The following is a 26,815-nucleotide window of genomic DNA, read 5'->3' on the forward strand; positions in this document are numbered from 1 at the left end:
CAGTTCATTCCATGGTTTTTACAACTTTTACGGGGCCACCTGAAGCAGAATCACACCCTTCCATGCCGTGGGTTTTGAAGGGCGTTAACGCTGCTTAAAAAGGCATTGCCAGGTTGGTAAATACTTTGCAGTTTAGTGTGCAGAAAGCCCCACGTTCAATCCCCGACATCTCCAGTTTAAGAGATCAGGCAGTAGGGTGTTGGTGCTTTAAGGTGCTGGCGGTGACATTTAAAGCCTTATACCATCTGGGGACCTTTGTATCTGCGGGACCACCTCTCCTGGTATGTTCCCCAGAGAGCATTACGTCCTTCGAATACAAATTTGCTGGTGGTCCCCGGCCCAAAGAGTGGCTGGCCTCATCCAGGGCTAGGTCTTTTTCTTCCCAGGCCCATTTGGTGGAATAGCCTCTCCAATGAGAACAGGGCCCTGCGGGACCTCGGGGATTTCTGCAGGGCCTGCAAGACAGAGCTATTCTGCCAGGCTTATGGTTGAAGACAGCTACGGTTGGTTTCCATCTATGCTGGCCTCCCTACCCTGCACACACCCCATTTGAATCATTCTATCTTGGGGGGGGGATGCAACAGGTTTTGCTGTGGCCTATATTTCACACTAGCGGAACCTTCTGGATACAGATTATTCATAGAATCATAGAGTTGGAAGGGGCCATAGAGGCCATCTAGCCCAACCCCCTATGCGATGCAGGATCAGCCTAGTGCATCCCTGACAAGTGCTTGTCCAGCCGCTACTTAAAGGCTGCCAGCGAGGGGGAGCTCACCACCTCCCTAGGTAGCCGATTCCACTGTCCAACAACTGTTACTGTAAAAAATGTTTCCCCAATATCCAGGAGGTGCCTTTCCTCCTACAATTTAAACCCATTATTGTGTGTCCTCTCCTCTGCTGCCAACAGGAACAGCTCCCTGCCCTCCTCTAAGTGACAGCCCTTCAAATAATTACATATTAATGACTAAATGGGCTGTTTTTTAAAACTATTATTTTAACTGTTTTAACATGTTTTATCTTATAATGCATACTTATGTGAGTTGCCCTGAGCCCAGCTTAGGCTGGGGAGGGCGGATGATAAATTTTAGAAAATAAATAGGGGATGCGAAAGATCTCAGAGACCCTGGAGAGTGGCTGCCAGTCTGAGTAGACAATACTGATCATGATGGACGAAATGGTCTGATTCTGTATGAGGCAGCTTCATGTGTTCATGTATGATCAGGCGCCAGTCATTCAAGAAATAGACCAGGCAGTATAGAATCATAGAATCATCTCCCCCCTTTTAACATAAAAATCTAATGCCTCAGTGTCTGACATAATGCCTTTTCTACTAAGCGATAGGGATCCCAAGGCTACATTGTCAGAGGCAAGATTTGTTTCAGTCCTTATATCCCTCAAACACTAGATATATGCTGCTCAAGATCAATGGATCAAGGAGCTTCTAAGGGATAAAAGGAAAGAATCATAGAATCAGAAGGGACCACCAGGGTCATCAAGTCCAACCCCCTGTACAATGCAGGAAATTCACAACTACCTCTTCCCCCCACACCCCTAGTGACCAGAAGATGGCCAATATACCCTCCCATCATTTGCCTAAGGTCACAGAATCAGCATTGCTGACAGATGGCCATCTAACCTCTTCTTAAAAACCTCCATGGAAGGAGAGCTTACCACCTCCTGAAGAAGCCTGTTCCACTGAGAAGCCGCTCTAACTGTTAGAAAATTCTTCCTAATGTCTAGATGGAAACTCTTTCGATTTCATTTCAACCCGTTGGTTCTGGTCTGGCCTTCTTGGGCAACGGAAAACAACTCAGCACCATCCTCTATATGACAGCCCCTCAAATACTTGAACATGGTTATCATATCCCCTCTCAGTCCTCTTCAGGCTAAACATACCCAGCTCCTTCAACCTTTCCTCATAGGACTTGGTCTCCAGACCAAGTAGGCGACATGAAAGACCACTGCCTGAGACCCTGGACAGCAGCTGCCAGTCTGAGTAGACAATACTGATCATGATGGACGAAATGGTCTGATTCAGTATAAGGCAGCTTCATGTGTGTTCAGGTGCCAGCCATTCAAGAAATGGACTAGACAGTAGGTGACATGAAAGACCTCCACCTGAGACCCTGGAGAGCAGCTGCCAGTCTGAGTAAACACATAGACTTCTGCTACTCCTGGTGCTTTTGTCTGACGACGTCTGCCGTTGGATCAAGTCATCCATATGGGGTGTTTTGCTAGGCGACTGGGTTTGCCCTGGGTGGTTTGCGGGCCTGGGGGTGATGGTGGTGGCAAGCAGGCCTTGCTAACAGATGCTGCCGTAATTCAAAGAGAACGTGGATATGTTATCACTACTTGTTTCTTGCTGAATTGGCAAGTTAACCGAGAGTTCCAGCGCTTTTGCGACTGTCAATGAACTTTGCTTGCTTGTTGCGGCGTTCGCCTTGGACAGTTAATTGAAAGGGTTGCAGAAAAGTTAGATTAAAGGTTGTTAATCTCCCTTGAATAGATAAATCCTGGAGAGCTCTGCTGCTGCTGAACGGTTTTGCATAGGCAAAGCTTTTAAAACTGTTCAGTGCAGGTCCTCGGACAGGATTCCCTCATTGCAGCGGCACCTTTGGCGTCTTGGATTTGACCACCATCAAGTAACAGGCAGTCAAACTGACAGCAAAAGTTAGCATGGTGTACTGGTAAAGAGAGGGAGACTCTGATCTGGAGAACCAGATCGGATTCCCCACTCCTCCACATGAGCGGCAGACTCTAATCTGGAGAACTGGGTTTGATTCCCCATTCCTCCACGTGAGTGGCAGGCTCTAATCAGGAGAACCGGGTTTCATTCCCCATTCCTCCACCTGAGTGGCAGGGTCTAATCTGGAGAAACAGGTTCCATTCCTCTATGTGAGTGACGGGCTCTAATCTGGAGAACTGGGTTCGATTCCCCACTCCTCCACATAAGCCTGCTGGTTGACCTTGTGCAGGGGGTTGGACTAGATAACCCTGGGGGTCCCTTCTAACTCTATGATTCTATGACAGCAAATGCCCAGCCGGCGGACTCTCCGAATCACAGACAATTGTGGTTTGGAAATGTTGTTTTTTCAGTGGCTTGTACCCGGGGCCATCCTTTGCAAGATGAATCAGCAAGTGTGCGGGGAAGAGAGGAGAATGGGGCCCCCTCTCCTTTTCACTCTAACTGGGTTCAATCCAATATTCGAGCCGCAGAGAGACTGCCAGGATTAGCGTCACGTAGAATTTCAGGATGAATACAATCCCAGTGGGGAAAGAAGCAGGCATGACACGTGAAGGGAAATGTACTGAGGAGTCCGTCAACATGACTGAGCCAACTCCTGTCCTTAATTAAATGCTGCCCCATGATTGGATTTAAAAAAAAAAAAAAAAACGAAAAAACCCCCAACGGATCTTAATGACAGCCCCAAAATATTCTTCTTACGTCCATGATGCTAATATTCGAACAAATGCATAAAGGCAGATTTTTTTGAAAGGTTCAAGAGGATTCCTTTAGCCTATGGCTTTCATACTTCCCAGTTTGAAGGACCCTGTACTGAATTTGCTGGTCTGCCAGAGAACCTTCCGGAGTGTCGAAGAGGATTCTGGAACGCACTCCAGGGCGTGTGATCCATTCAAACCAAGCACTGGCCAGGCCTAACCCTGAAGCAAGAGTATACCCTACAGCCTACCCAGCATTCCCTTGCAGCAGCAGGAGACAACGGCTTTTAAAACCATCTGATGTCTGCTATTACTGACTGTCTTAATGGGGAACCCCAAAATTCAGTTGGAGAACCCCGGCTTCTGGCTATCGGAATGGAAAACGGAGGAATCCTATTAGATGACCAATGGCCAGCTTGAACGTACACTCCCCTGTCAGATAAAAGTGTGGAATGCTGACTCAGAGGGAAGAGGATGTATTCGTATCAAAGCATCTAAGGATCACCTCACAACTTTCATGGTTGTTTTTTGGTACTTTTCCTGAAAGGATTGCCCTTGTCACAGAGAAATGGCAAAGATGCCCTGGGACACGGGAAACAAGCGCTGTGCAAAGCAGCCCCCGCAATAGTCGGGATCTATGCTGTTCCACCTAGGATTTCTTTTGACCAGCAGATCCTTCGCACAGGGATTGCATATATCCCACAGTTCTACCATACGAGGGTAGAATTTCGGTTTCTGTTTGAAAACCGAGTGCGTTTCCACCCCGTTCTTTTTCAGGCTGAACGGGACATAATTTGGGGCAGGGAGGGAGATCCACATGTTCACATCTAAAACAGAAGAGGGGGTGCTTTTTCAAATTTTCAACAAAAACCCGAGTGCATAGGCAAGGATATTTCTGCCCCACTCAGCCACCTTATGCTGCTTTTGCCCCAGCACTTTTAGCAGATTTATTTCCAGTTTCCTTCATATTATCAGAGCCAAGCTTGGAAGAAAAAGTCTGAAAATACCAGAACACCGCAAGAGGAGGGGCAAAGGGTTAACTCTTTCCTATGAGGCGCTGCATTTTAGTTAAATGTCTATTTTCTGCCCCGCCTCCACCAGCTTGCGATGCGAACGGATGGATACGATTCACCCCAAACTGTGCTTTTTCTCCTTTAAAACAGCTCTTTTAAAACTGACAATTTGGGGGGAAATCCAGCCGTCTACATCGAGATGCATCGCTCTATTCCTGGGGGTGGGGCAAGGGAGAGGAAGCCACGGAAGCGACATCAGCTTCATTCTAAGGCTTTGCATAAAACATCAAAACCAGAATTGGATCAGATTTTTCTCCTTTCTGCTTTCACAATGTCAGTGACAGCCGTAACACAACAGCAGTGTGAATACAAGCATACCTCGGAGATATTGTGACTTTGTTCCAAACCACCGCAATAAAGCAAATATCACAATAAAACGAGTCACACTTTGGGATTCCCAGTACATATAAAAGTTAAGTTTACACTACACTGAAGTCTAGTAAGTGTGCAATAGCATTATGTCTAAAAAATGAACTATATTAATAGTGAAATCTTGCGAGAATTACCAAGATGTGACACAGAGACACGAAGTGAGCACGCTGTTGGGAAAATGGCACCAACAGACTTGCTCAAAAATGCAATATCTGCAAAGCGCAATAAAACGAGGTATGCCTGTTCTGATCTAGTCCCCTCGATCTGTCAAGCCTTTTTTTTCTCCTTAAAGCACTATTATGTCTATTTGTTTACATGATGATTCGTTACCTGCTTTTCTTTTTTGAAAAGATGCAAAATGGCTCCAGGGATGCAGGCAGGTGCATGAGGTCACCGAATGCCAGCCAATTGGCTCTCCTGCTCCACTCTCACAGACCTCCACCCCTCATTTCCCTTGATCACGACCCAGGAGGAGAAAACCTGTCTAACGGGGCATGGCGAACGCGCTTCCAGAGCAGCTTCATTGGTCGACTGAAGTTAACACCTCTATGGCACCGTGAAACCCACATTTAGGCCAAGAGGCAGATGCCCCCGATGCCACGTGGGACCCAACTGGTGGGGAAATGAATCCTGGGGGTATTGCGGAAGCATGGACTGGCACTAGAATCAAAGTTTAGAAAGACAACACTCCAACTTTTAGGAAAGTCTGGCTCCACCGGAAGGAATTTCACATGACAGCGCTGGTCTTTATATGACATTCACTGGGATCCTTCTTTAGTGAGATGCTGGTAGAGGAAACTCTGTGCCGTACCCCGCCCCCAAGATAGCATTCTGTGCCCCCACTCCGGCCATTCTGAACCGGGTCACTTGCGATTGCTTCGGTGTGTCAGTTCTATTAACGGACAGGGTTAAGAGCTAGGACTAGTCCGGTCAGAAAGTGGGTTACGGATTAGTCGGATTCTAGGGAACGCCAAATATTTCCATATTAAGACAAACAAGGCTGAGCGACCTGCAAGGGGGAGAAACGGGGGGCTCCCCCCTGCAGCGGTTATTTCCTCCACAAAGACAGCAGTATCCTTTTCCCAGGCTGAACAAACACAAGCCATGAGGAAATTCGGGAAAGAGAAAGTTCAGGAGCAAAGTGTCAGTTTGAACAGCAGCAGGGCAAGTGAAGAGATGTGTTTTGGACTTCTCGGCCTCTCGGGAACAGCGCTGGAGGATAAGTGACCCCCACGTCAGGATCCAAGAAACAGCAGACCTTTCGAGAGTGACCTCTAAAACTCGCTTCTCAGCAAGGGGTCCCCCCCAATCCTCACCCACTACCAGACTTCACTCGTACAGATGCCCCCCTCCCCTTCTTACTTTCTGTTTGCTACACTTGAATGGAAGGAGGCCTTGTTTGCCGTGGCTGCTGGTTCCCTGCCGTTTTTCCTCACCGTGGCTCGCGCCTGGCGTCCTTGCAGAGAGCCGAGTTCAAAACCCGACTCGGCCACAGGAGCTCACTGGGTGAACCTGGGTGAGCCGCTCTCTCTCGACCTACAACTCGTCGGTTCTGCCTGATAAGAGACCTTGAACTAAAAAGCTAGCAACGGGATTTAACCCAAGTTGCGGACCGACACTGCAAATGTTGATCGCTTTCATGCTACCCCGGCCTACCCCAAGAACCCAGAGAATTGCAGCTTGGTAGAGATAATCAGTCCCCCCTCAAAGAAGAAAGGAGGAAAAGGAGGGAACAATGGTTGTTTGTTTCTAGTATCTTTTAGTGCAAACAGGTGGAATCGATATTGGAGTATGCTAATGCCCCAACAGAGACTTCACCTTCTAGGAAAACGAGCTGGTTTCAGGTAATGACATCTGTTCTCTCTTCCTGTACTCCAGAATAATCTTTCAATTGAGGACACAAAGAGAAAGGTGACACAGCAAAGGGAATGCGGCTTAGTACACCTAGACTGGAACCTCTGACCAAGGTTCAGCTGAAGGGACAAGGAGACAGGTTATTAAACCCGCTGATAAAAAGGGGCCCGTGAATATGCCTCCCTACTTATTTAAGAAGTGGATCTTGTGTTTACCTTGGGGGGGAAGTGGATACTGCACATATTAGGGGGCAGAGGGGGGGAACTGAGACAGTAAAAGGAACTGGAGAGGCCCATGTTGGTTTTTTAAAACCGACTCAAAAAGGCAATGGGTAGCAGATGCTTCCCCTCCCGTAGTATGCCCCTACCCCCTCTGTTAAAGATATTATGTTTCTATCAACCATCCCTCCCAACAGAGATGGGGAACCCCCCTCCTTGTACTGTCCAATCCGTGGGTTGTTCAACAGGGTGAGTGAGAGATTAAACGGAGGGTAATTATGCTATTTCGGGGAGACGGGGTGAGGACGACAGAGGGGGGTCACTGGACCGGCAAAATCCTTCTCACCATTCCTTGCGTTATTAGCCATTTGTCTATGGGTTCCAAGTCTGAGCTGCCAACTTTACCTCTCCTCTGCGGCCAAGGACAGAAAGTTCCCATTATTAAAAAAAAAGAAGGAAAGAAAGAAAAAGAAAGCCGCAGCACCATCAGTGATGAGACAATTCCACGGTTCCTCGAGATAACACCCATCCCGCCGGCATCCTGCAAGTCTGTCCCCCACTTCCGCCAGCTCAGACTTGTAAATAGCCACTAGCCTGCTTGCCTGAGGCGAGTAGAAATAGTCCACAGGCGACCAAGCAAGGGATTTGGGGTACAATGGGAAGAAAATATGTACTTGGGTCCCCTTCAGGCATCTACGTCATGGACAGAAAGCGTTTTTATGGATTTATGGGTCGCCCCATCTAATTTCTCTTTAGGTAGATACTGAGAAATAGCAAGCAGCAGTCTCCTACCTTCCCTCGAGGGCCAAAGGTGCAGCCCGCCTTTCCCCAAAGGCAGCTTCACCTCTCAACCAAGAACATTAATTTGGCACAGGAAGAAGTCCCTTGTGAAGTTGTTCTGAGCTGAAAATTACTATTGATTACTATTACTAATAAATGTGCACCTCATCTTTGGGCCTGGAGTCAAGAGTCACAGTGGCTTACAAGATAAACATAGTTAAATAAGTGTAACAGTAACCTCAACTGTTAAAATACACAGTCGAACAAAACACTATTCATAGACTAGTAGCATTAAAAAAAAGGAACGATTAAGCAAATGCTTTCCCTCCGTATGCTTGGTTTGTATCATTGGAGAGAGAATTCCAGAGGACGGGGGCCGCCAGTGAGAAAGCCCTGCTCCTTGTCTCCCTCCACGGTTCCAATGGCCACAGCATTCAACCCAGGGCCTCCTGAAACAATCTAAACTCGAGGAGGGATTCGGATGGGAGGAAACACTTCCCAGGGTACCTTCGGCCCAGACAGATTAAGGCTTTCATATAAACATTTAAAAGTCAACATAAAGGTACTCTGAGAAGCTTGAGAAGAAGTGGGATATCTTGAACTCAGTCCCACCCCCAACTAGGGCTGCCAAGCCCCCAATCTGGGTGGGGAATACCCCAACCCAAGTTCCTGTTCAAGCAGCAGTGGGGGGGCGTTAAAAATTAAAATTAATTTAATAACTCACTGGCACCACCTGCACGATGACATCACTTGCGGGGAATACCCAGAAGCAACGGAGTTAGTTCTAGGAATTGTCAGAAGCTCTATGGTAAAGCCACAGAGTTTCTGACAATTCCTAGAGCTACTGCCATCGCTTCCAGGTATTCCTCAGAAGTGATCATGCGGTGCCGGCACCCCCAAAGGCAGTGCCCAGATCCAACATTCCTAATTACGTTGCGCATGATTTCTGCCAAAACCAGAGACTGGCTCCTCCTCACCTGTCATATCTATACCAGAGTGTCATTTCAGCCATTCGTGTATTCTTAACCCTATCCAAGAAGCACCAAATGCCATAATTCTTTTTTGGGGGGAAACATATGCGGCAGCATCTTCTCAAAATAAAGCTCCACACCGACTGATGACAAGAGGCAATTCCAATAGGTCGGTAACGCCTTCATGAAAGGGCTGGAGGGCAAACAACCAAAGCACTCTGACACCGCAGCCGGTGAGCAAAGTCAAAAGAAAGAATCTCGTCTTCGGGTACTTTGACCTGCAGGCTTAACTCATACGAGGCCTTTGAGACGAGGACAACACATTGGACTGATAACAGCCCCAGCCCAGTCGACAAGCAAGTGACAAACAGCGCCAGGACAGAAAGGGTGTGGGAGCCTAAGCAGGAATGCGTGCCCCAGCGGTTCTCATTCCTGGTTTCCTCCCAATTATATCTTCTCTGGGCCAGAACACCCATTCATCTCTCCCCACCCCCCAGCCTCCTCCAAAGAATGCCCCCCAGGACCCTCTCTCCCAAACAAGGCCCACCCAAACATCTCTCCCCACCCCCCAGCCTCCTCCAAAGAATGCCCCCCAGGACCCTCTCTCCCAAACAAGGCCCACCCAAACATTAAAGGAAGACCACTCAAAGAATCCTTCACGCTCCCCCACTCGACTCGCATCTTTGGGGGGAAATCTGGAAGTAAGGGTTACTCTTGGTTTGTGCGAGGAGTCAATAATCAGGCAACTGATATCACAGCTTCCTAGACATCCAGGCAGCTGGTAGCCTTATAAAGACTTTAAGCCAAATGCCTTCCACTGCGCTTTTGACCCCAAAAACATTTCTTATCAAAAAGCGGCAAACGCAACCCCCGCCCCCGTAAACTCCATATTTGGAACTCGGGAGAACCTTGGAAACGGAAAGGCTCCATGTGCGACTGGGCAGAGAAGCGACCTACCCCTCCCGTGGTCTGTTTCCGAACATCCAGGGCAGACGCCAGCCCTCGAACAGCCTGGGGGTCTTCGTGGGTCACGCTGGAAGGGAAGGAGACGGGCACAGTGACCAATCGGGCAGCAACAAAAGCAGAAGAGCAAATGTATCAGGCGACAGGCTCCGTCAACGTTTATGGAAACAAAATTCCCAGGACCGCTGACAGCCCCATCGGGGTCACAGCCCACCATAAAGAGGTGGCAGACTAACTCAATGAGATGTAACTGACAACAGACGTGTCAACGTCTATCTGTCATTTCCAGCTTTTCTGAAACTATGAGAAACCCTGCAGGGCAGTTTTGGAGAGGATGAAGCTTAATAAACTGAAGGTTAATCCTGTCAAGAGACAGACATTTTATTAGGAGTGTTTTAATTAATGCTCTAGGCTGATCCTGCATTGAGCAAGGGGTTGGACTAGATGGCCTGTATGGCCCCTTCCAACTCCAGGGCCACAGAAGGGCTCCTTCCGCTTCTCCGTAGTGACAACTATAAATCTAGGTGGTGGCAGTCAACTATAGAGAGAATCAGCAGACTAGGGTTTACCCCTGCAAGTTTGCTTGAGTTGAGTATAGAGCGGCAAAGCAGGAAATCAAGCAAAGGCTATTTGATACTGAACGCCAAACAGACCTCTCGAACTCCCCAGCATTTAATGCACCCGATAGGACTAGATTTGTTCTAGCGCCAGCTGAGTATTTAGCACTGTTAGAGGTGAATAAATATAGGAGGGCCTTTACGTTGGCAAGGTGCTCAGCTCTTCCTTCAGCGATTTTAGAGGGTAGATATAAGAAGGTACCGAGATTGGAGAGACTCTACCCCTGCAAGTCGGGAGAAATAGAAACAGTTGAACATGCTTTCCTTAAGTGTCCCTATAATGAGGAAGCTAGACTAAAGTTTATAGCACCCCTACTAAAAAAAAACTACTGCCAGCTCTGAAGTGGGAAAAATCAAGTACTTACTGTGGGAGGGGAATGCCTCAGCCACAAAGCAGGTTGCTAAATTTTGCACATATATTTGTCTGACTTGCCACTTAAGAGTGGGCCTCAGAAATTTTATGGAGTATTAACTTTTTAACTTCCCGCCATGTAAGGAATTTTAATTGATACAATAAGGTTGTATTTTTATAAGTGTGACAGGTGGCTTACTATTTTGTATTTTATAAGAGTACATATATATGTTGTCTGGCTTGTGCTGTATCAATAAACATTCATGCATTCATACAACTCCATGATTCTGCGATTCTTATTGGTTAGCTGCTTTGGTGACCCTTGTGAGGGCAGAAAGGCGGGGTGTCAATTATGTGAAATAAAATAAAGTCAAGACCTTGTACGGTTCCCCTTTGTCATATAAAGAAACTTGTGAGGTGCGACAACAGGTGGAGAGGATTAATTATTGTTATGAGAGACTTTTAGAAGGTTTAACATTGCCTTGAGAAGGTGTCACAGGTAAAACCAAAGATTAGGTTTCCCTTGAAAAGGGGTATATAAGGGCTTAGAAATTGTTCAGTGGCTGGGAGTTCTTTAAGACAGACTATGCCGCAATGCTGTCTGTCTGTCTAAAGAATCTTCCCCATCAGCATGGCACATTCAGAGGTAGGTGAACTGGGTATTTCTATTGCAACTTTTACTGAACAGATCTGCTTAAACTTTGTAACATCCTGTTGGGTTTTTCCTACAACGTAACTGTCATATATTTGTAACTGATGTTTTATGTTCTACCTTTACATCTTTTTTATACTGAAGTTTCTATAATAAAAAGGAATTTCTTAATTCAGAGCTCATATCACTACTTATAGGGCAACTGGTTAAGTAAGATGTCGCATTTTCCAGCAAAATACGACATCTCGAAACCTAGTTGCCTTTCACAGTACTGACTGCTTCAACGGGATGCTGGACTAGATGGACCATCACTGGTCTGATCCAGCAGGGCTCTTTTGAGGTTCTTATCAGGGGAAGGCCTCGGCCTCTATGCCGTTGTTGGACCTCCAGAGGAACTGGTTGGCCACTGTGTGAGACGGGATGCTGGCCTAGATGGACCACTGGACTGATCCAGCAGGGCTCTTCTGATGCTCTTACAAATTCTCACAGCCTATTAAGTCGCCAGGATGCCAAAGGCACGAAGGGGTTTGATATGAAAACCTGCCCATAAATTCGGCCACAAGATGGAGCTCAAGGACCAAATTCGAGGACCCACCTCCCACGCCATAGCCAGGGAAACTGTGGCAGACCTTAACTGCTGTTCCTCCGGAGAGTCTCCAGGAAAGCAATTTTCTGCGTAAAAGCTGTTGACGGCCATAAATAACGGCCCCTTTCGATAGAAGAGGTTGGTCCGAGCGATATTCTTTGCGCAGAAAAGCGACAGCCAGTAGGGCTATTGCACACTGCATTGCTCGTAAGGCTATTGCACTTATTGCTATAAAGCTATTTCACACTGCATTCCTGGTAAGCAGTAACTATTGCATCGTACACTCTTGTCTGAAGCTGTCTGAGGCGGAGGCAGACCTTGGGCTTATCTAACTCGGTGTGGTCTGCTGTCGTTTTAGATATTTGTACTCTGCTTTTCCTCCCCAATGAAAACTCAAAGCAGCGTACAACATCGTTCTCCTCTCCTGCATTTTATCTTCACAACAACCCTATAAGGTAGGTTAGGCTGAGCGAGTGTGACCGGCCCAAGGTCACCCAACAAGCTTCCATGACAGAGTGGTGGATTTGAACCCCGTTTTTCTCTACCTTTAAGGAATCTCAAAAAGGCTTACAATCTCCTTCCCTTCCTCTCCCCACAACAGGCCCCTTGTGAGGTCAGTGGGGCTGAGAGAGTTCGGAGAGAGCCGTGACTAGCCCAAAGTCACCCAGCAGGCTTCATCTGGAGTGGGGAATCAAACCCGGTTCTCCAGGTTAGAGTCCATTGCTCCTAACCACTACACCACACAAGTGTTTATCAACAGAATGACTGTGCCTATCAGGAAGCTTACAGTTCAAATCTTGCTTCTGCCACTATCAGCCTCCCATCTGCAACAGAGGGTTACTTCAAGAGGGGAGTGGACATGTTCATGGAGGAGAGGGCTATCCATGGCTACTAGTCAAGATGGATACTAGTCACGATGCATCCCTATTCTCTCCAGGATCTGAGGAGCATGCCTGTTAGATTAGGTGCTGTGGAACACAGGCAGGATAATGCTGCAGCAGCCGTCTTGTTTGTGGGTTTCCTAGAGGCACCTGGTTGGCCACTGAGTGAACAGGCTGCTGGACTTGATGGGCCTTGGTCTGATCCAGCAGGGCTTTTCTTATGTCCTTAACACGGGAAGAATAACGCTGCTGCAATCGTCTTGTTTGTGGGCTTCCTAGAGGCACCCAGTTGGTCATTGTGTGAACAGGCTGCTGGACTTGATGGGCCTCGGTCTGATCCAGCAGCACTTTTCTTATGTTCTTATGTTACCAGCCTACCTTGCAAGGTCATTGGAAGGATTCCAACAAGGCATTTTGGGTATGGTCAGAAATTGCAGTCGGACGTAACAAGAGAAGGGAAATCTCTGCTGAAATCCAATCTCCCTCCCCAAATGTCTGGCCTGTTCCAGGCTCTATAAGCGGTGCAGGATTTCCCCCTCATGACTCACGGAATGGTTTCCGGTCTATACAGTTCCTTAGGATTCCCGGCTGACGCCCCACCCCCAAGCCCTTACGTACGTCTTGCGTTGATCTGCCAACGAACCGCCTCGCGTTTGCGCGAACATGTCGAAGTCGTCGCGGGGGTTGGAGGGCTGGAGGGAGCTGAGGGTCCCGCTCACGTTGCTGGCCCCCAACTCTGCAGAGAAACAGAGCAAAAAGGGAGATTTGGGGGGGGGGGGCTGAATGAAGCTATCGGAGAAGGCCAGAGTCCAAGAGAGGCACATTGTGTGTTCAACCAACAAACTCCTCCTCTTCATCCTCGGGGAAGACTGGCTTGCCTCCGGAACCTGTTCTTTGTACAAGTCTTGGAACTGGACGCCCTGATCCACTTATTTCTTTTCTTCTCCCAATGTGCACATAAAGTCCTATCTAGTCGTTACGCCGCAAATTCATCTCCTAAATATAGAATACTGTTTACCGAGGCTAGGTTAAACGTACAACCTTTGGGGGAGTTAGCGGGCAAGTTTTCAGGGATCCCTTTTTCTGGACGATTTTGCGATTGCAAATCAGGTAATTTGGATGTTGTTGGGCATTTTTTTTAATCGACAGTAAAAAGTATGATCTCGCCTGAGATAAATGGATTACAGTTTACATTCCAAAGTCGGGACCTGCTCTAAAGCAGGTAGTAGCAAAGTTATTGGCTGATACTCATCCAAATTTGTATCGATGGCTTTTAATTAAACTTCCTTCTAACTGTATATTCTGGATTTTGTATTTCTGTATGCTTGATTATCTTTTGTTATTTATGGCCATTGGTCCATCAAGGTTAGCATTGCCTACTCAGACTGGCAGCAACCCTCTGGAAACTCAGGCAGAGGTCTTCCTCATCACCTCCTATCTGATTCTTTTAACTGGAGATGCGGGAGACTGAACCTGGGACCTTCTGCAGATGATCTGCCACTGAGCCACAGCCCCTCCCCAGCATGCACATGAAGCTGCCTTCTACTGAATCAGATTGTCTGTCCATCAAGGACAGCACTGTCTGCTCTGAGTGGCAGCGGCTCTCCAGGGGGCTCAGTCAGAGAGGTCTTTCACATCACCTTCTTCCTGGTCCTTTTAACTGGAGAGGCTGGGGATTGAACCTGGGACCTTCTGCCAAGCAGATCTTCTACCACTGAGCCACAGCCCCCTCCCGGCCCTGCAACGTATCCTGTGTGTGTGTAAAGTGCCTTCAAGTCGTAGCCGACTTATGGCGACCCCTTTTGGGGTTTTCATGGCAAGAGACTAACAGAGGTGGGAAATGGCAGCAGAGAAGCTCTGTGTGTAATTCGTATACCTGACAGCTTCTGCACCCCCTGATGCTGCCCCCAAAATGGAACTTTCACAACCCCCATGGGTGTTAAACCCCTGTGTTTGTAAAGTATCCCCCCCCCCCCGATGGGGGAAGGAAGAAGCCGGGCTGGGCACGGTTGAGGGGGGGAAAGCAACTGGCAAGGAACAGGCGAAACACTCACCGAGACCGGCAAGTTGTGTGGAGAGGGTGGGCGCCGGAGGAGCCGTGTTTCCGACCATGGGGCTGACCACGGCCGGTGAGCCGGGCCCCAGGTCTATCAAGTTGTCTTCGGTCACTTCGTTGAGAACCTGCGTGGGCGTTGGGGGTAGAACCAGAAATTAGACGGCCTGTTGGACGGTGCTTTTCGAAGACAGGCTCCGTTTAGAAAGGGGCAGCACTCAGGGGCGCCCGGTTTAGCTCCACAGATGCCACCGCGAAGAGGAATGCCAGCAAACCTTTTTGGGACTATGGGTTTAGCGGCAGAGGAATGACACCCCTGACCAAACACCCTGACTTACCCCATTGCTGGTGTTCTGTGTCGCCCGACCCAGCCGATATCGTTCAAACCTGCACCGCAAAATGAGAAAAATGAGGAGAAACTGAAAAACGGATGGCCTGCAAGATATTAAAACTTCAGTATCGGATGAATGCAAAAAAATACACTCTGCCACTGAGCCATGGCCCCTCTATACGTGAAGCAGCCCTACGCCAAGGCAGACCACAAGTCCATTGAGGTCAGCCTTGTCTACTCTGGCCGCCAGCAAATCTCCAAGGTCTCAGCTAGTGGTCTTTCACTTCGCCTGCTACCTGAGCCTCTTAAACTGGAGGTGCCAAGCGGAGGCTCTGCTCCAGAGCAGTGGCCTCACCTCAACCGGAGAAAACCAAAAAGCCTCATGCAAAGTCGCATTTCACCCTCCCGACGATGGAGATTCTTTTGCATGCTTTTTGAAGGGCAAGGAAACAGAAGGTTAAGAGCTTTGGGAGGGAAGAAGAAGAAGAGTTGGTTTTTATATGCCGATTTTCTCTACTACTTAAGGCAGAATCAAACCGGCTTACAATCACCTTCCCTTCCCCTCCCCACAACAGACACCCTGTGAGGTAGGTGAGGCTGAGAGAGCTGTGACTAGCCCAAGGTCACCCAGTTGGCTTCATGCCTAGGAGTGGGGAAACAAACCCGGTTCACCAGATTAGCATCCGCTGCTCATGTGGAGGAGCGGGGGAATCAAACCCAGTTCTCCAGATCAGAGTCCACCACTCCAAACCACCGCTCTTGACCACTATACCACGCTGGCACGGTGGGAACAGGAAGGGCCACCTCTCGTATCGGAGGAAGACGTTGTTCAGGTCGTCGTTCACGTGCAGCAGCTCTTCCGTGACTTCTTCGTTGGACACGCGGGAGATGAGCTCCACAATCCTTTGCTGCATGGCACGACACGTCCGGTTCAGCTCCTGAGGGGCAAACAAAAGAAAGGGACGCTTAAGGGGGCAACGCAGCGCGCTGAAAAAGAAAACAACCTCCAAAGTCGACGTTGTAGGGTTTTTTGCGGGGAGTTTCTCCACCAAAGTTGGGCCGCAGTCGCTTGGCTGCAATCGCTGAAAAGCGAGAATGGGTTGGTATCAAAGTGGGCGGCTGCCGTCCCTTGACAACAGTTCCTTCGACATGGTGGCACAATGTGGGCGTGACTCGCCGGCCCAAACTGGTCCGTTCTCAATGGCAACAAAAGAAGACTCCCCTCTCACAGCCGGAGGGAATGACAGAGAGAGAAAAAGAAGAGTTGGTCTTTATACCCTGCTTTTCTCTACCTTAGGGCTGTTGAGCATGGAAAGAAGGCAGTTAAGGGGAGACGTGATAAAGGTCTATAAAATTATGCATGGTGTGGAGAGAGGGGACAGGGAGAAGCTTTTCTCCCTCTCTCATAATGCCAGAATGCAGGGTCATCTGCTGAAGCTGGAAGGTGAGAGATTCAAAACTAATAAAAGGAAGTATTTCTTCACACAACGCAGAATTGAACTGTGGAACTCCCTGCCCCAGGATGTGGCGGTGGCTGCCAACTTGGAAGGCTTTAAGAAGAGAGTGGACATGTTCATGGGAGATAGTGTTATCCAAGGCTACTAGTCAAAATGAATACTAGTCATGATGCATCCCTAGTATCAGAGGAGCATGCCTATTATATTAGGTGCTGTGGAACACAGGCAGGTTAATGCTGTTGCAGTCATCTTGTTTGTGGGCTTCCTAGAGGCACCTGGTTGGCCACTGTGTGAACAGACTGCTGGACTTGATGGGCCTTGGTCTGATCCAGCAGGGCTTTTCTTATGTTCTTAACACAGGAAGAATAATGCTGCTGCAATCGTCTTGTTTGTGGGCTTCCTAGAGGCACTTAGTTGGTCATTGTGTAAACAGGCTGCTGGACTTGATGGGCCTTGGTCTGATCCATCATGGCTTTTCTTATGTTCTTACTTTTAAGGAGTCTCAAAGTGCCTTCCCTTCCTCTCCCCAAAACAGACACCTGGTGAGGTCGGTGGGGCTGAGAGTTCGGAGAGAACTGTGCCTGGCCCAAGGTCACCCAACAGGCTTCATGTGTAGGAGCAGAGAAACCAATCCAGCTCACCAGATTAAGAGTCCACCGCTCATGTGGAGGAGTGGGGAATCTGAGCAGGCCTGATTAGGATTGCTCTCTTTGCTACATTGAAAAGGCCCAGACAGGCAAAGGTCTGATGTGAAGATGGGAGTCCCGCATACTTGCCTGCAGTAACTCGAGATCTGAAGAATCTTCCTGGCCGGGGATCATTTCCGTGAGCATCTCGGACATCACTTTGGTGTTCCCGCGAACGACGTCGAGCTCACTGCGCAGCCGGGCGACCTGCCAGGAGAAATCGTGGGTTGGCTTCTTATGGAAGGAAGCTTCCTTCTGGATTCGCGCAGCCAGTTAAAAAAATAAAACCTCTCTACTGTTGACAAGTAGCTTAACAACTGTTATTGACTACTATAAGTTCACTGGTATAAATGTAATCACATGAAAAGCATTTTTCTTGCTTCATTCAAGTAAACTAGACAACATTGTGTGAAAGATATATTTTATTTACATTATATAATTCACATTATGAAAGTATATTATATTTGCATCATATATTATAAATCGTATATTACAAAATACAGGATGTGCTTTAAGAGTTTCAAACTGAGCAGTTATAGCTGCTATGTAGATTAAAGACTGTTAAGAATAATATAAATTAGTTAGCATATATGTAACAACATGAAGAGTATTTTTTCTTGTTTTATTTGAGTAAACTAGACAACACTGCGTAATCACATATAGCGACAGAAATAAGTCACATATATATATGGACTGGTCTTTCTTTCCTTTTTAAGGAGCTTTTCATTATCATAATTTGCAATTTAGAGTAAGTTAGAAGGTCCAAAATGATATAGATTTACCCAGAGAAATGTATGTTGAATAGCAGATTAGAAAGCCTTCGACAAGCAGATTAGAAGTTTATTGTTTAATTTAGTCCATGGATGGTTGTGTGTATTGTATGTGGCATGTACTGATTGTTACGTATTTGGTGTCTGATGTTTGTTGTGTTGTTTTGAAAATAAAAACTTATTTAAAAAAAAACACCTCTCTGCAAGGTCGGAGCGCTCCCATCCCCTCGAGCCAACGTACCTGTTCCGTATTCGCGGTGATAGGGCCGGTCACGTTCAGAGGCGGAGCCTGTGGGGCCGGGTATGCCATCGGGGAAGGCGAGGGGTAGGAACTGGAGCTCACCCTTGGCTGGGATTGGGACTTGTGCATGTTGGCCGCCGGGTCGACTTCAGGGATGCTCTAGCGGGGAGGGAAACGCAAGTAAAGGGAGCGTTGCAACGCAGGCTGCGCTTGGAGTCCCTCTCCTGGGAAATCCACCCAGCTGTGCCTTCCCGACCCGCCACAAAAGCCAACGTTCTGCACTCGCTTGGGTGGGGAGACAGGCCATCAAGTCGCAGCTGACTTATGGAGACCCCCATAGGGTCTTCGAGGCAAGATACAAATAGAAGTGGCTTGCCATTGCCTGCCTCTGTGGAGCAACCCTGGACTTCCTTTCCTTGGTGGTCTCCCAGCCATGAACACATGAAGCTGCCTTCTACTGAATCAGACCCTTGGTCCATTGAAGTCACTATTGTCTACTCAGACTGGCAGCGGCTCTCCAGGGTCTCAGGCAGAGGCCTTTCACATCACCTACTTGCCCGGTTCCTTTAACTGGAGATGGCCGGGAATTGAACCTGGGACCTTCTGCATGCCAAGCAGATGCTCTACCACTGAGCCCCGGTCCCTCCCCAAGAAACCAGGGAGAACCCAGCCTTGCTTCCAAGATCTGGAGATCAGGCTAGCCAGGGCCATGGCCAGAGGCGAACAGAGGGTTTTTTATTTTATTCTGCTTGTCTTTTAGGAAGCTCTGATTGATTTCTTTCAAGTGCCAGGCATTATCATCCTCATCGCTGGGGTATAATGTATATCTGGGCTCTCTGCTCTCCGGTCTTCCTTGTCGGACAAATTGAGCAGAAGACCTCCCAAAAGTCAACCCAGCCATGTTACTGGTCTCTGTCCCAGAGAAAAAGCAGGAGCTGGGAATTCTTTAACCCAGGGTAGTCGAACTACGAGGGCCGGATATGACATAAATGCCACTTGGTCGGGCCAGGCCAGGCCAGGCTTTGCCAGCCCAAATTGTGAATGGGGAAGTGGCTTCCTCGGCTGGCTTGCGGGCCGGATAAGAGCTCTCAAGGGGCTGAATCTGGCCCGCGGGCCGTATGTTTGACACCCCTGTTCTAATCACTCCCACTCCTTCCAAACCGACAAAAAACAGGGAAACTCACTCTCTGAGGAGTGTGAATCGGAGACAGAGCATCGAGGTCGGCCATTGGAAATTCCACTCCTTTCCTTTTGAGCTCTTCGTAAATATGCACCACTCCAGTTAAGTCCGGGCTACTTCGAAAGGCATCAGCCCAGGCCTGGAAAAAAAATCAAAACACACAGGACAGTTAAGTGGCTTTCACAAAATCAAGTTGTCTGCCATCAGGAATTCCCCGTGCCCTCCTTCAGCGGTTCTGACCACAAATACTGAAATCTCATTTATTGGAAGACCAACGTCTTTTAAAAGAAGAAAATCCCAATAAGGTTTCACATTAGAACTTGATCATAATTTGAAAATCAACAGCTAAACGACATTCTTCAAAGTACAGCTTCAAAAGCTGAATGAATAAATGAATGAATGAATGAAGAGTCCATCTACAGACCTGAATTAGGGCAAGGACTTTATCCTGAACGATGGTGGGGGGGTTGTTCTTGGGAGAGATGATTTTCACCAGGACGCCGTCTATGAAGTCACGGTTGGCTACCAGGATGTGAAAGCGATGGCCACAATTCTTCACACAAGTTTCCAGTACCTATAGGAAGGGGCGGGACCACGTTATGAGTGGAACACACCTAGTTGGAAAACCCAAAGCAGGAAGTGGAATTATTTCCCTGGCCTGTAAGTGATTTTTTTGGTAGGTCGCTTTGGGAAGCAAGCACAGGGAAGTAGGCCTTAACCAGGGTCTCCCAAAATGGCCAGCCAGACCGGGTTTCCGCTGTCCCTTTCTCCACATCTTCTCTGCCTCCATGTTGGCAAGCACACACCCCGGCAACACCGCTCAGGGCCTGGATCCGGCCCAGAGCCCTGGGCTCGCTGACCAGTTGGTAACACGTTGGTCCGTCCACTCACCGTTAGAGCCAGCATGACTTCTCTGTAGTTCCTGTTCCCATTCAGTCTCTTCTTGAGCGCTCGGATGGCATCCTTGGGGCTGGGAGGGTGGGGCGAGAAAAATACCTACCGTGATTGTGAGGCAGCCAGGAGTCGTCGTCCCCCCCACCCGCTCTCAGAACTGCGGATCCGGCTTTAGACCACAACCGTATTGAGCTGTGGTGTTTGAAGACAGGTAAAGTCTGATTATGCCGATAGTTCTCACCGTCTGAGAGCCAGTGTGGTGTAATGGTTAAGAACGGTGGACTCTAATCCAGAGAACTGGGTTTGATTCCCCGCTCCTTCACATGAGCGGCAGACTCTAATCTGGAGAACTGGGTTTGATTCCCCCGCCCTTCCACATGAGCGGCAGACTCCAATCTGGAGAACCGGGTTTGATTCCCCACCCCTCCACATGAGCGGCAGACTCCAATCTGGAGAACTAGGTTTGATTCCCCACCCCGCCACATGAGTGGTGGACTCTAATCTGGAGAACCAGGTTCAATTCCCCACATGATCAGCGAACTCTAATCTGGAGAACTGGGTTCGATTCCCCCTTCCTCCACATGAAGCCAGCTGGGTGACTTTGGGGGATCAAAACTGGTTCTCCAGATTAGAGTCCGCTGACCTTAACCACTACACCACCAGGAAAAGGCCCATCCGACACAGACTCTCGTGAGAGCGTCAAAACACCAATCCCCTCGCCGGCGTTCTTGACACTTACCCTTCTTCTGTTTCGTTGATGATGTCGCATATTTCCATGTTCAACGTCCAGTCTTCACTCTGCAGGGAGCCATCCGTGGCCTTTTCTACAAAGCAAAAGGTGGGTGGGGGGAGGCAGGCATTTGTTAACTCATTTGAAGATTAAAATTAGTCAATTTGGACCTCAGAGACCATCCTAGCATTTTGGAAAACAGGCATTGCATTCAGCCAAGGAAGAAAAGGGTCTCAGAAACTGGAAGAGAGTTGATTTGAGGATCACACACAGCCCCCTTCCATTTCATGCTGATGACACATGCCAAGCGACCGCTGTATGTGGGCAGGATGGCTACAGAGCAGAGGCATCCGCAGTTGTCAATTGCGACTCGGGCAATGGTTCCCGCAGACTCACGTCCTTGAGAGTATTTACTCAAATGGCATAGAATCATAGAGTTGGAAGGGGCCATACAGGTCATCTAGTCCAACTCCCTGCACAATGCAGAATCAGCTTAGAGCATCCCCCACAAGTGTTCATCCAGCCTCTGCTTAAAGACTGCCAGTGAGGGAGAGCTCACCACCTCCCTAGGCAGCCCATTCCACTGTTGAATTACTCTCAATGTAAAAAAAAAAAATCCTAATATCCAGCCGGTACCTTTCAGCCCATAATTTACACCCATTATTGCAAGTCCTGTCCTCTGCTATCAACAGGAACAGCTCCCTGCCTTCTAAGTGACAGCCCTTCAAATACTTAAAGAGAGAGATCATGTCCTCCCCTCAACCTCCTCTTCTCCAGTCTGAACATTCCCAACTCACTCAGCTTTTCCTCGCAGGACTTGGTCTCCAGGTCCCTGATCATCCTTGTCGCTCTCCTCTGCACCCACTCCATTCTGCCCACATCCTTTTTGAAGTGAGGCCCCCAGAACTGTACACAATACTCCAGGTGCGGCCTGACCAATGCAGTGTACAGTGGGGACTGTGACATCTTGCAATCTGGATGTTATGCCCCCATCAAAATACCCCAAAGACAATTCTATAAGTCTGGTGAGGGTCCCTCTTGGGAAAAACCTTCCCCAGGTGTGTGTGTGATGGGGAGGGGGATATTTCCTGAGTCTGTGGCCTTAAGGCAGGCAGGGAAATCATTCACAGCCACCCCCCCAAAAAAAACACAACATGTACAGGATATCCCCAATACCCTTAGGTGGCCAAGCTTTTCTTCCTGGAAAGAAAACAAACTGGTAAAGGACTCCCTAGGACTCTGGAAACCGCTATTTTCAGAAACAACCAGAGAGATTTATCTTTCTCGCTCTGAGAGCCAGCGTGGTGTAGTGGTTAAGAGCGGTGGTTGGAGCAGTGGACTCTGATCTGGAGAACCGGGTTCGATTCCCCACTCCTACACATGAAGCCAGTGGGAGACCTTGAGCTCTCTTTGAGCTCTCTCAGCCTCACCTACCTCACAGGGTGTCTGTTGTGGGGAGGGGAAGGTGATTGTAACCCAGTTCACCGTCAGGAAGTTCTTCCTAATGTTTAGGTGGAATCGCTTTTCTCTTAGTTTAAATTCATTACTCCATGTCCTAGTCTCTGAAGCAACAAAGAACAAGCTAGTTCCCTCATCAACATGACATCCCTTCCAATATTTAAACATGGCTATCATGTCTCCCCTCAACCTTCTCTTCTCCAAACTAAACAAACCCAGCTCCTTAAGTCTCTCCTTATAGGGCAGGGATTCCAGACCTTTGACCATTCTGGTCGTCCTCCTCTGGCATATAAAAACCAACTCTTCTTTTGCTTCTTCTTTATCTGTCTCACTCTGGATGAAGACTTCTCTCTCTCCTCGACACTGGTGTTTTGTTTAATTGCTTGCAACAGTTTTATATTTATGCATTTTTGAAGCTTGTTCTTACTGCTTCTGACTGTTTGCGGCCTTGAGGGCTCCAGGGCGGGTGAAAAGGCAGCACAGAAAGGTTTAACTTTTAAATAATTTTTTAAAATTCCTCTAGCATATACACCTTGGCACTCTCTTTTAGAACTTGGTCTTTCAGTGCTGCGGTAGCTGGTGGGGAGGAAGAAGTTTGTTTTTATATGCCGACTTTACCACTGAAGGAAGAATCAAACCAGCTTACAATCACCTTCCCCTCCCCACAACAGACACCCTGAGAGGTAGATGGGGCTGAGAGAGTTCAGAGAGAACTGTGACTAGCCCAAGGTCACCCAGCTGGCTTCATGTGGAGGAGTGGGGAAACCAACCCAGTTCACCAGATTAGCGTCCTTCTCGGTTGTGCCCCAAAGCTCTGAAACTCCTTATCCTGTTCTGTTGCCATCTTCTGCCAGCGGATAGACTTTTTTTGGTTTTGTTTCATCTGCTGTTTCCTCAGCAACCCCTCCTTCCTTCCCTATATTTTAACTGCTGTTGTTTAATGTTTTTGTATATGTATTTTAGCTTTGTTTTTTAATTGTTTTGTCGATGTGTTTTTGTTTGGTTTTAATAGTTTTTAAGATTGAAAACGTCTGTAATTTAAAAACAACAACAATCTGTTAGCCACCTAGGTGGCCATGATGAAGGCAGAAAGGTGGGGCATACATTTTGTAATTAAAAAAAAAAGTTACACACCCATCTTGTTAAATGGCGTTTAGTCCTATCCCAGGTTTGTTACAACACCGGAATGCAGAAATCCCAGTTTATTCAACCGCCCCGCGCCTCTCAGCCTCCCGCATACATGGGCAGAAGAAGAAGAGTTGGGTTTTATATACTGATTTTCTCTACCACTTAAGGAAGAATCAAACCGGCTTACAATTCCCCTCCCCACAACAGACACCCTGCGAGGTAGGTGGGGCTGAGAGAGCTCTAAGAGCTGTGACTAGTCCAGGGTCACCCAGCTGGCTTCATGTGGAGGAGTGGGGAAACAAATCCAGTTCACCAGATTAGCCCCCGCCGCTCATGTGGAGGAGTGGGGAATCGAACCCGGTTCTCCAGATCAGAGTCCACCACTCCAAACCACCGCTCTTCACCACTACACCACACTGGTGTAGTTCTTCTGCAGCCCTGACATTTTCTGGGGACACTTCCTCGCTGTTCTTTCTTTGCCTATGTGGCGACCAAGCAAGGATACAGATTTTGCTTTTCCACAGGGAAACTCTAAAAGGCAGCCAATCGCCGCAAACAGGACACGGGGAGGGAGCTTTGAAAGATCTGTTGGGTTTCAGAGTTTAACAGTTCAGGAATCCAGCAAAGAAGCTAGACAGGAAGAGAGGCTCGAACAGAGATCGACGATCCCTAGCCAAAGAACGTGGGAACCTCTATGTTCAGAGGCAGTCAACCTCTGAATATCATTGCCAGGAGACTATCAGGGGATAGCCTCGATCTCTCTGCCCTGTTGTTGGACCTCCAGAGGAACTGGTTGGCCACTGTGCGAGATGGGATGCTGGACTAGATGGACCACTGGTTTGATCCAGCAGGGCTCTTCTGATGTTCTTATGAAGGCCTTAGCCTCTATGCCGCATTGCTGGCCCTCCAGAGGAACGGGTTGGCCACTGTGTGAGACAGGATGCTGGACTAGATGGACCACTGGTCTGATCCAGCAGGGCTCTTTTGAGGTGCTGAGTTGTTTTCTGTTGCCCCAGGTCGGACCCGAACCAACGGGTTGAAATTAAATCAAACGAGTTTCTGTCTGATCATTAGGAAGAACTTTCTAGCTGTTAGAGCAGTTCCTCAGTGGAACAGGCTTCCTTGGGAGGTGGTAAGCTCTCCTTCCCTGGAGGTTTTTAAGCAGAGGCTAGATGGCCATCTGTCAGCAATGCTGATTCTTTGACCTTCAGCAGATTATGAGAGGGAGGGCACCTTGGCCATCTTCTGGGCATGGAGTAGGGGGTCACTGGGGGTGTGATGGGGGAGGTAGTTGTGAATTTCCTGCATTGTGCAGGGGGTTGGACCAGATGACCCTGGTGGTCCCTTTCATGATTCTAAATTCCCCCTCATGTATTTATACACTTTATATTTAACTGTATCTGTCATGTACCCTGACCTGGATGGCTCAGGCTAGCCTGATCTCATTAGATCTTGGATTCTAAGCAGAGTTGGCCTTGGTTAGTACTTGGACAGGAGACCACCACGGAAGTCCAGAGTCACTATGCAGAGGAAGGGAAGACCAAACCATCTCTGAGTCCCGTGTCTTGAAAATCATTCAGGGGTGCCATAAATCAACTGCAACTTGATGATACTTTCCACCATCATCACAACCATCTAACATATGTCATACTTTATACAACAATTCCTCTCCTCTTTTGGGGAGGAGGAATATCACTTGCTGTGTCTACTCAAACGGTAGAGCTGTGCACGCTGCTATTATTAAATTCCTGTTCTGCTTTTAGCAGGTGGGGCTGAACGCTGAGGTTCAGCATGCTGCAGCGGCTAAGACACTGCGCTTTTGGTTGGGAGAGACCTAGGTTTAAATCCTCACTCAGCCACAAAGGTCACAGGGATAACGTCGGGCCCATCGCTATCTCTCAAGCTAGCCTACTCTACAGGGTTGCTGTGAAGATTTATTTAACTTTAACCTCTCTCATAATACTAGAACTCGGGGTCATCTGCTGAAGCTGGAGGGCGAGAGTCCAAATAGACCAAAGGAGGTACTTCTTCACACGATGCATAGTTCAATTGTGGAACTCCCTGCCTCAAGATTTGGTGATGGCTGCCAACTTGGAAGGCTTTAAGAAGCGAGCGGACATGTTCATGGAGGAGAGGAGTATTCATGGCTACTAGTAACAATGGATACTAGTCATGATGCCTACCTCTTCTCTCCAGGATCAGAGGAGCATGCCTATTTTATCAGGTGCTGCTGCTGCTGCCGTCTTGCTTGAGGGCTTCCTAGAGGCCTCTGGTTGGCCACTGTGTGAACAGACTGTTAGACTTGATGGACCTTGGTCTGATCCAGCAGGGCTCTTCTTATGGTCTTATAACATTGACAAAAGGTTAAGCTAGTGATTATATGAGAGCTACTTTAATAACCTATTCGCGTTTATTTAACTTTGCGTTTTTAACGCACACAACTGCAGAATATAAAAATTTAAGAAATAATTAAAAAACCCAGATGCTTTGAATTTCCTTTTCTCTAGAACCGTTTCTCAGGCAGGGACGCTGACCTAAAGACAATTTGTGCTCCCAATTAAATTTTCATGGGAACTCCTGCTGCTTCCTGGCAGAAAAAGCACAATGCTGATCCACTAACAACCCCAGCATGCACACCCCTCCCCCCCAATCCCCGCAATTACGGAAGGTCACCAGGCCACGACTGCAGACACCCAAGGCCCGGATCGACGCAATACGCTCAAATAAAACGATTGTCCTGATTTCACAGCGCCTCCAAAGAGCCATCAATGAATTGTAACAGCCAAATAATTGCGTCTCTCAAGTTTGGCCCAGCGCAACCATGGAAATAATGAACAGGCACATCCACTGCTAAGCAAGCCCCACTTCAGTCGAACTTCTGCCGCAGAAAGAAATGCTTGGCAATGATAAAGCGGGCAGTAACTCCCCCTGCCCCCCCATACAACTTTAAGACCCTTACAATCTCTTTTAAGGAAAGGTTTTGGTAAAAATACAGAAGTGCAACCAGCTTTGGACATTTCTTTCCAGTGTGTTTCTTCCAAGCAAGCGTAGGTGGGCAAGTCCTATCAGGAAAGGCTGAAGGAGCTGGGTATGTTTAGCCTGGAGAGGAGAAGTCTGAGAGCGATAT

The 26,815-nt window shown here is 48.1% G+C and overlaps 1 protein-coding gene across 1 annotated transcript in view; it reads right to left on the minus strand.

Annotated features, from left to right (window-relative positions):
* The window catches only part of TOM1L2 (target of myb1 like 2 membrane trafficking protein), a 37,946-nt gene that overhangs the window by 5,735 nt on the left and 5,396 nt on the right, over positions 1-26,815 (minus strand). The window contains exons 2-13 of the mRNA XM_056866478.1: positions 21,112-21,196; positions 20,370-20,448; positions 19,903-20,052; positions 19,483-19,617; positions 18,299-18,457; positions 17,378-17,494; positions 15,949-16,082; positions 15,152-15,200; positions 14,815-14,941; positions 13,379-13,496; positions 9,644-9,742; positions 7,305-7,368 (exon numbers count right to left, since the gene is read on the minus strand). Of these exons, the coding sequence (XP_056722456.1) occupies positions 7,305-7,368; positions 9,644-9,742; positions 13,379-13,496; positions 14,815-14,941; positions 15,152-15,200; positions 15,949-16,082; positions 17,378-17,494; positions 18,299-18,457; positions 19,483-19,617; positions 19,903-20,052; positions 20,370-20,448; positions 21,112-21,149 (1,269 nt within the window). The 5' untranslated portion in view covers positions 21,150-21,196. The remainder of the gene's footprint in view (positions 1-7,304; positions 7,369-9,643; positions 9,743-13,378; positions 13,497-14,814; positions 14,942-15,151; positions 15,201-15,948; positions 16,083-17,377; positions 17,495-18,298; positions 18,458-19,482; positions 19,618-19,902; positions 20,053-20,369; positions 20,449-21,111; positions 21,197-26,815) is intronic.

The sequence above is a fragment of the Euleptes europaea genome, chromosome 21 (assembly GCF_029931775.1).
Source record: "Euleptes europaea isolate rEulEur1 chromosome 21, rEulEur1.hap1, whole genome shotgun sequence".
NCBI lineage: Eukaryota > Metazoa > Chordata > Lepidosauria > Squamata > Sphaerodactylidae > Euleptes > Euleptes europaea.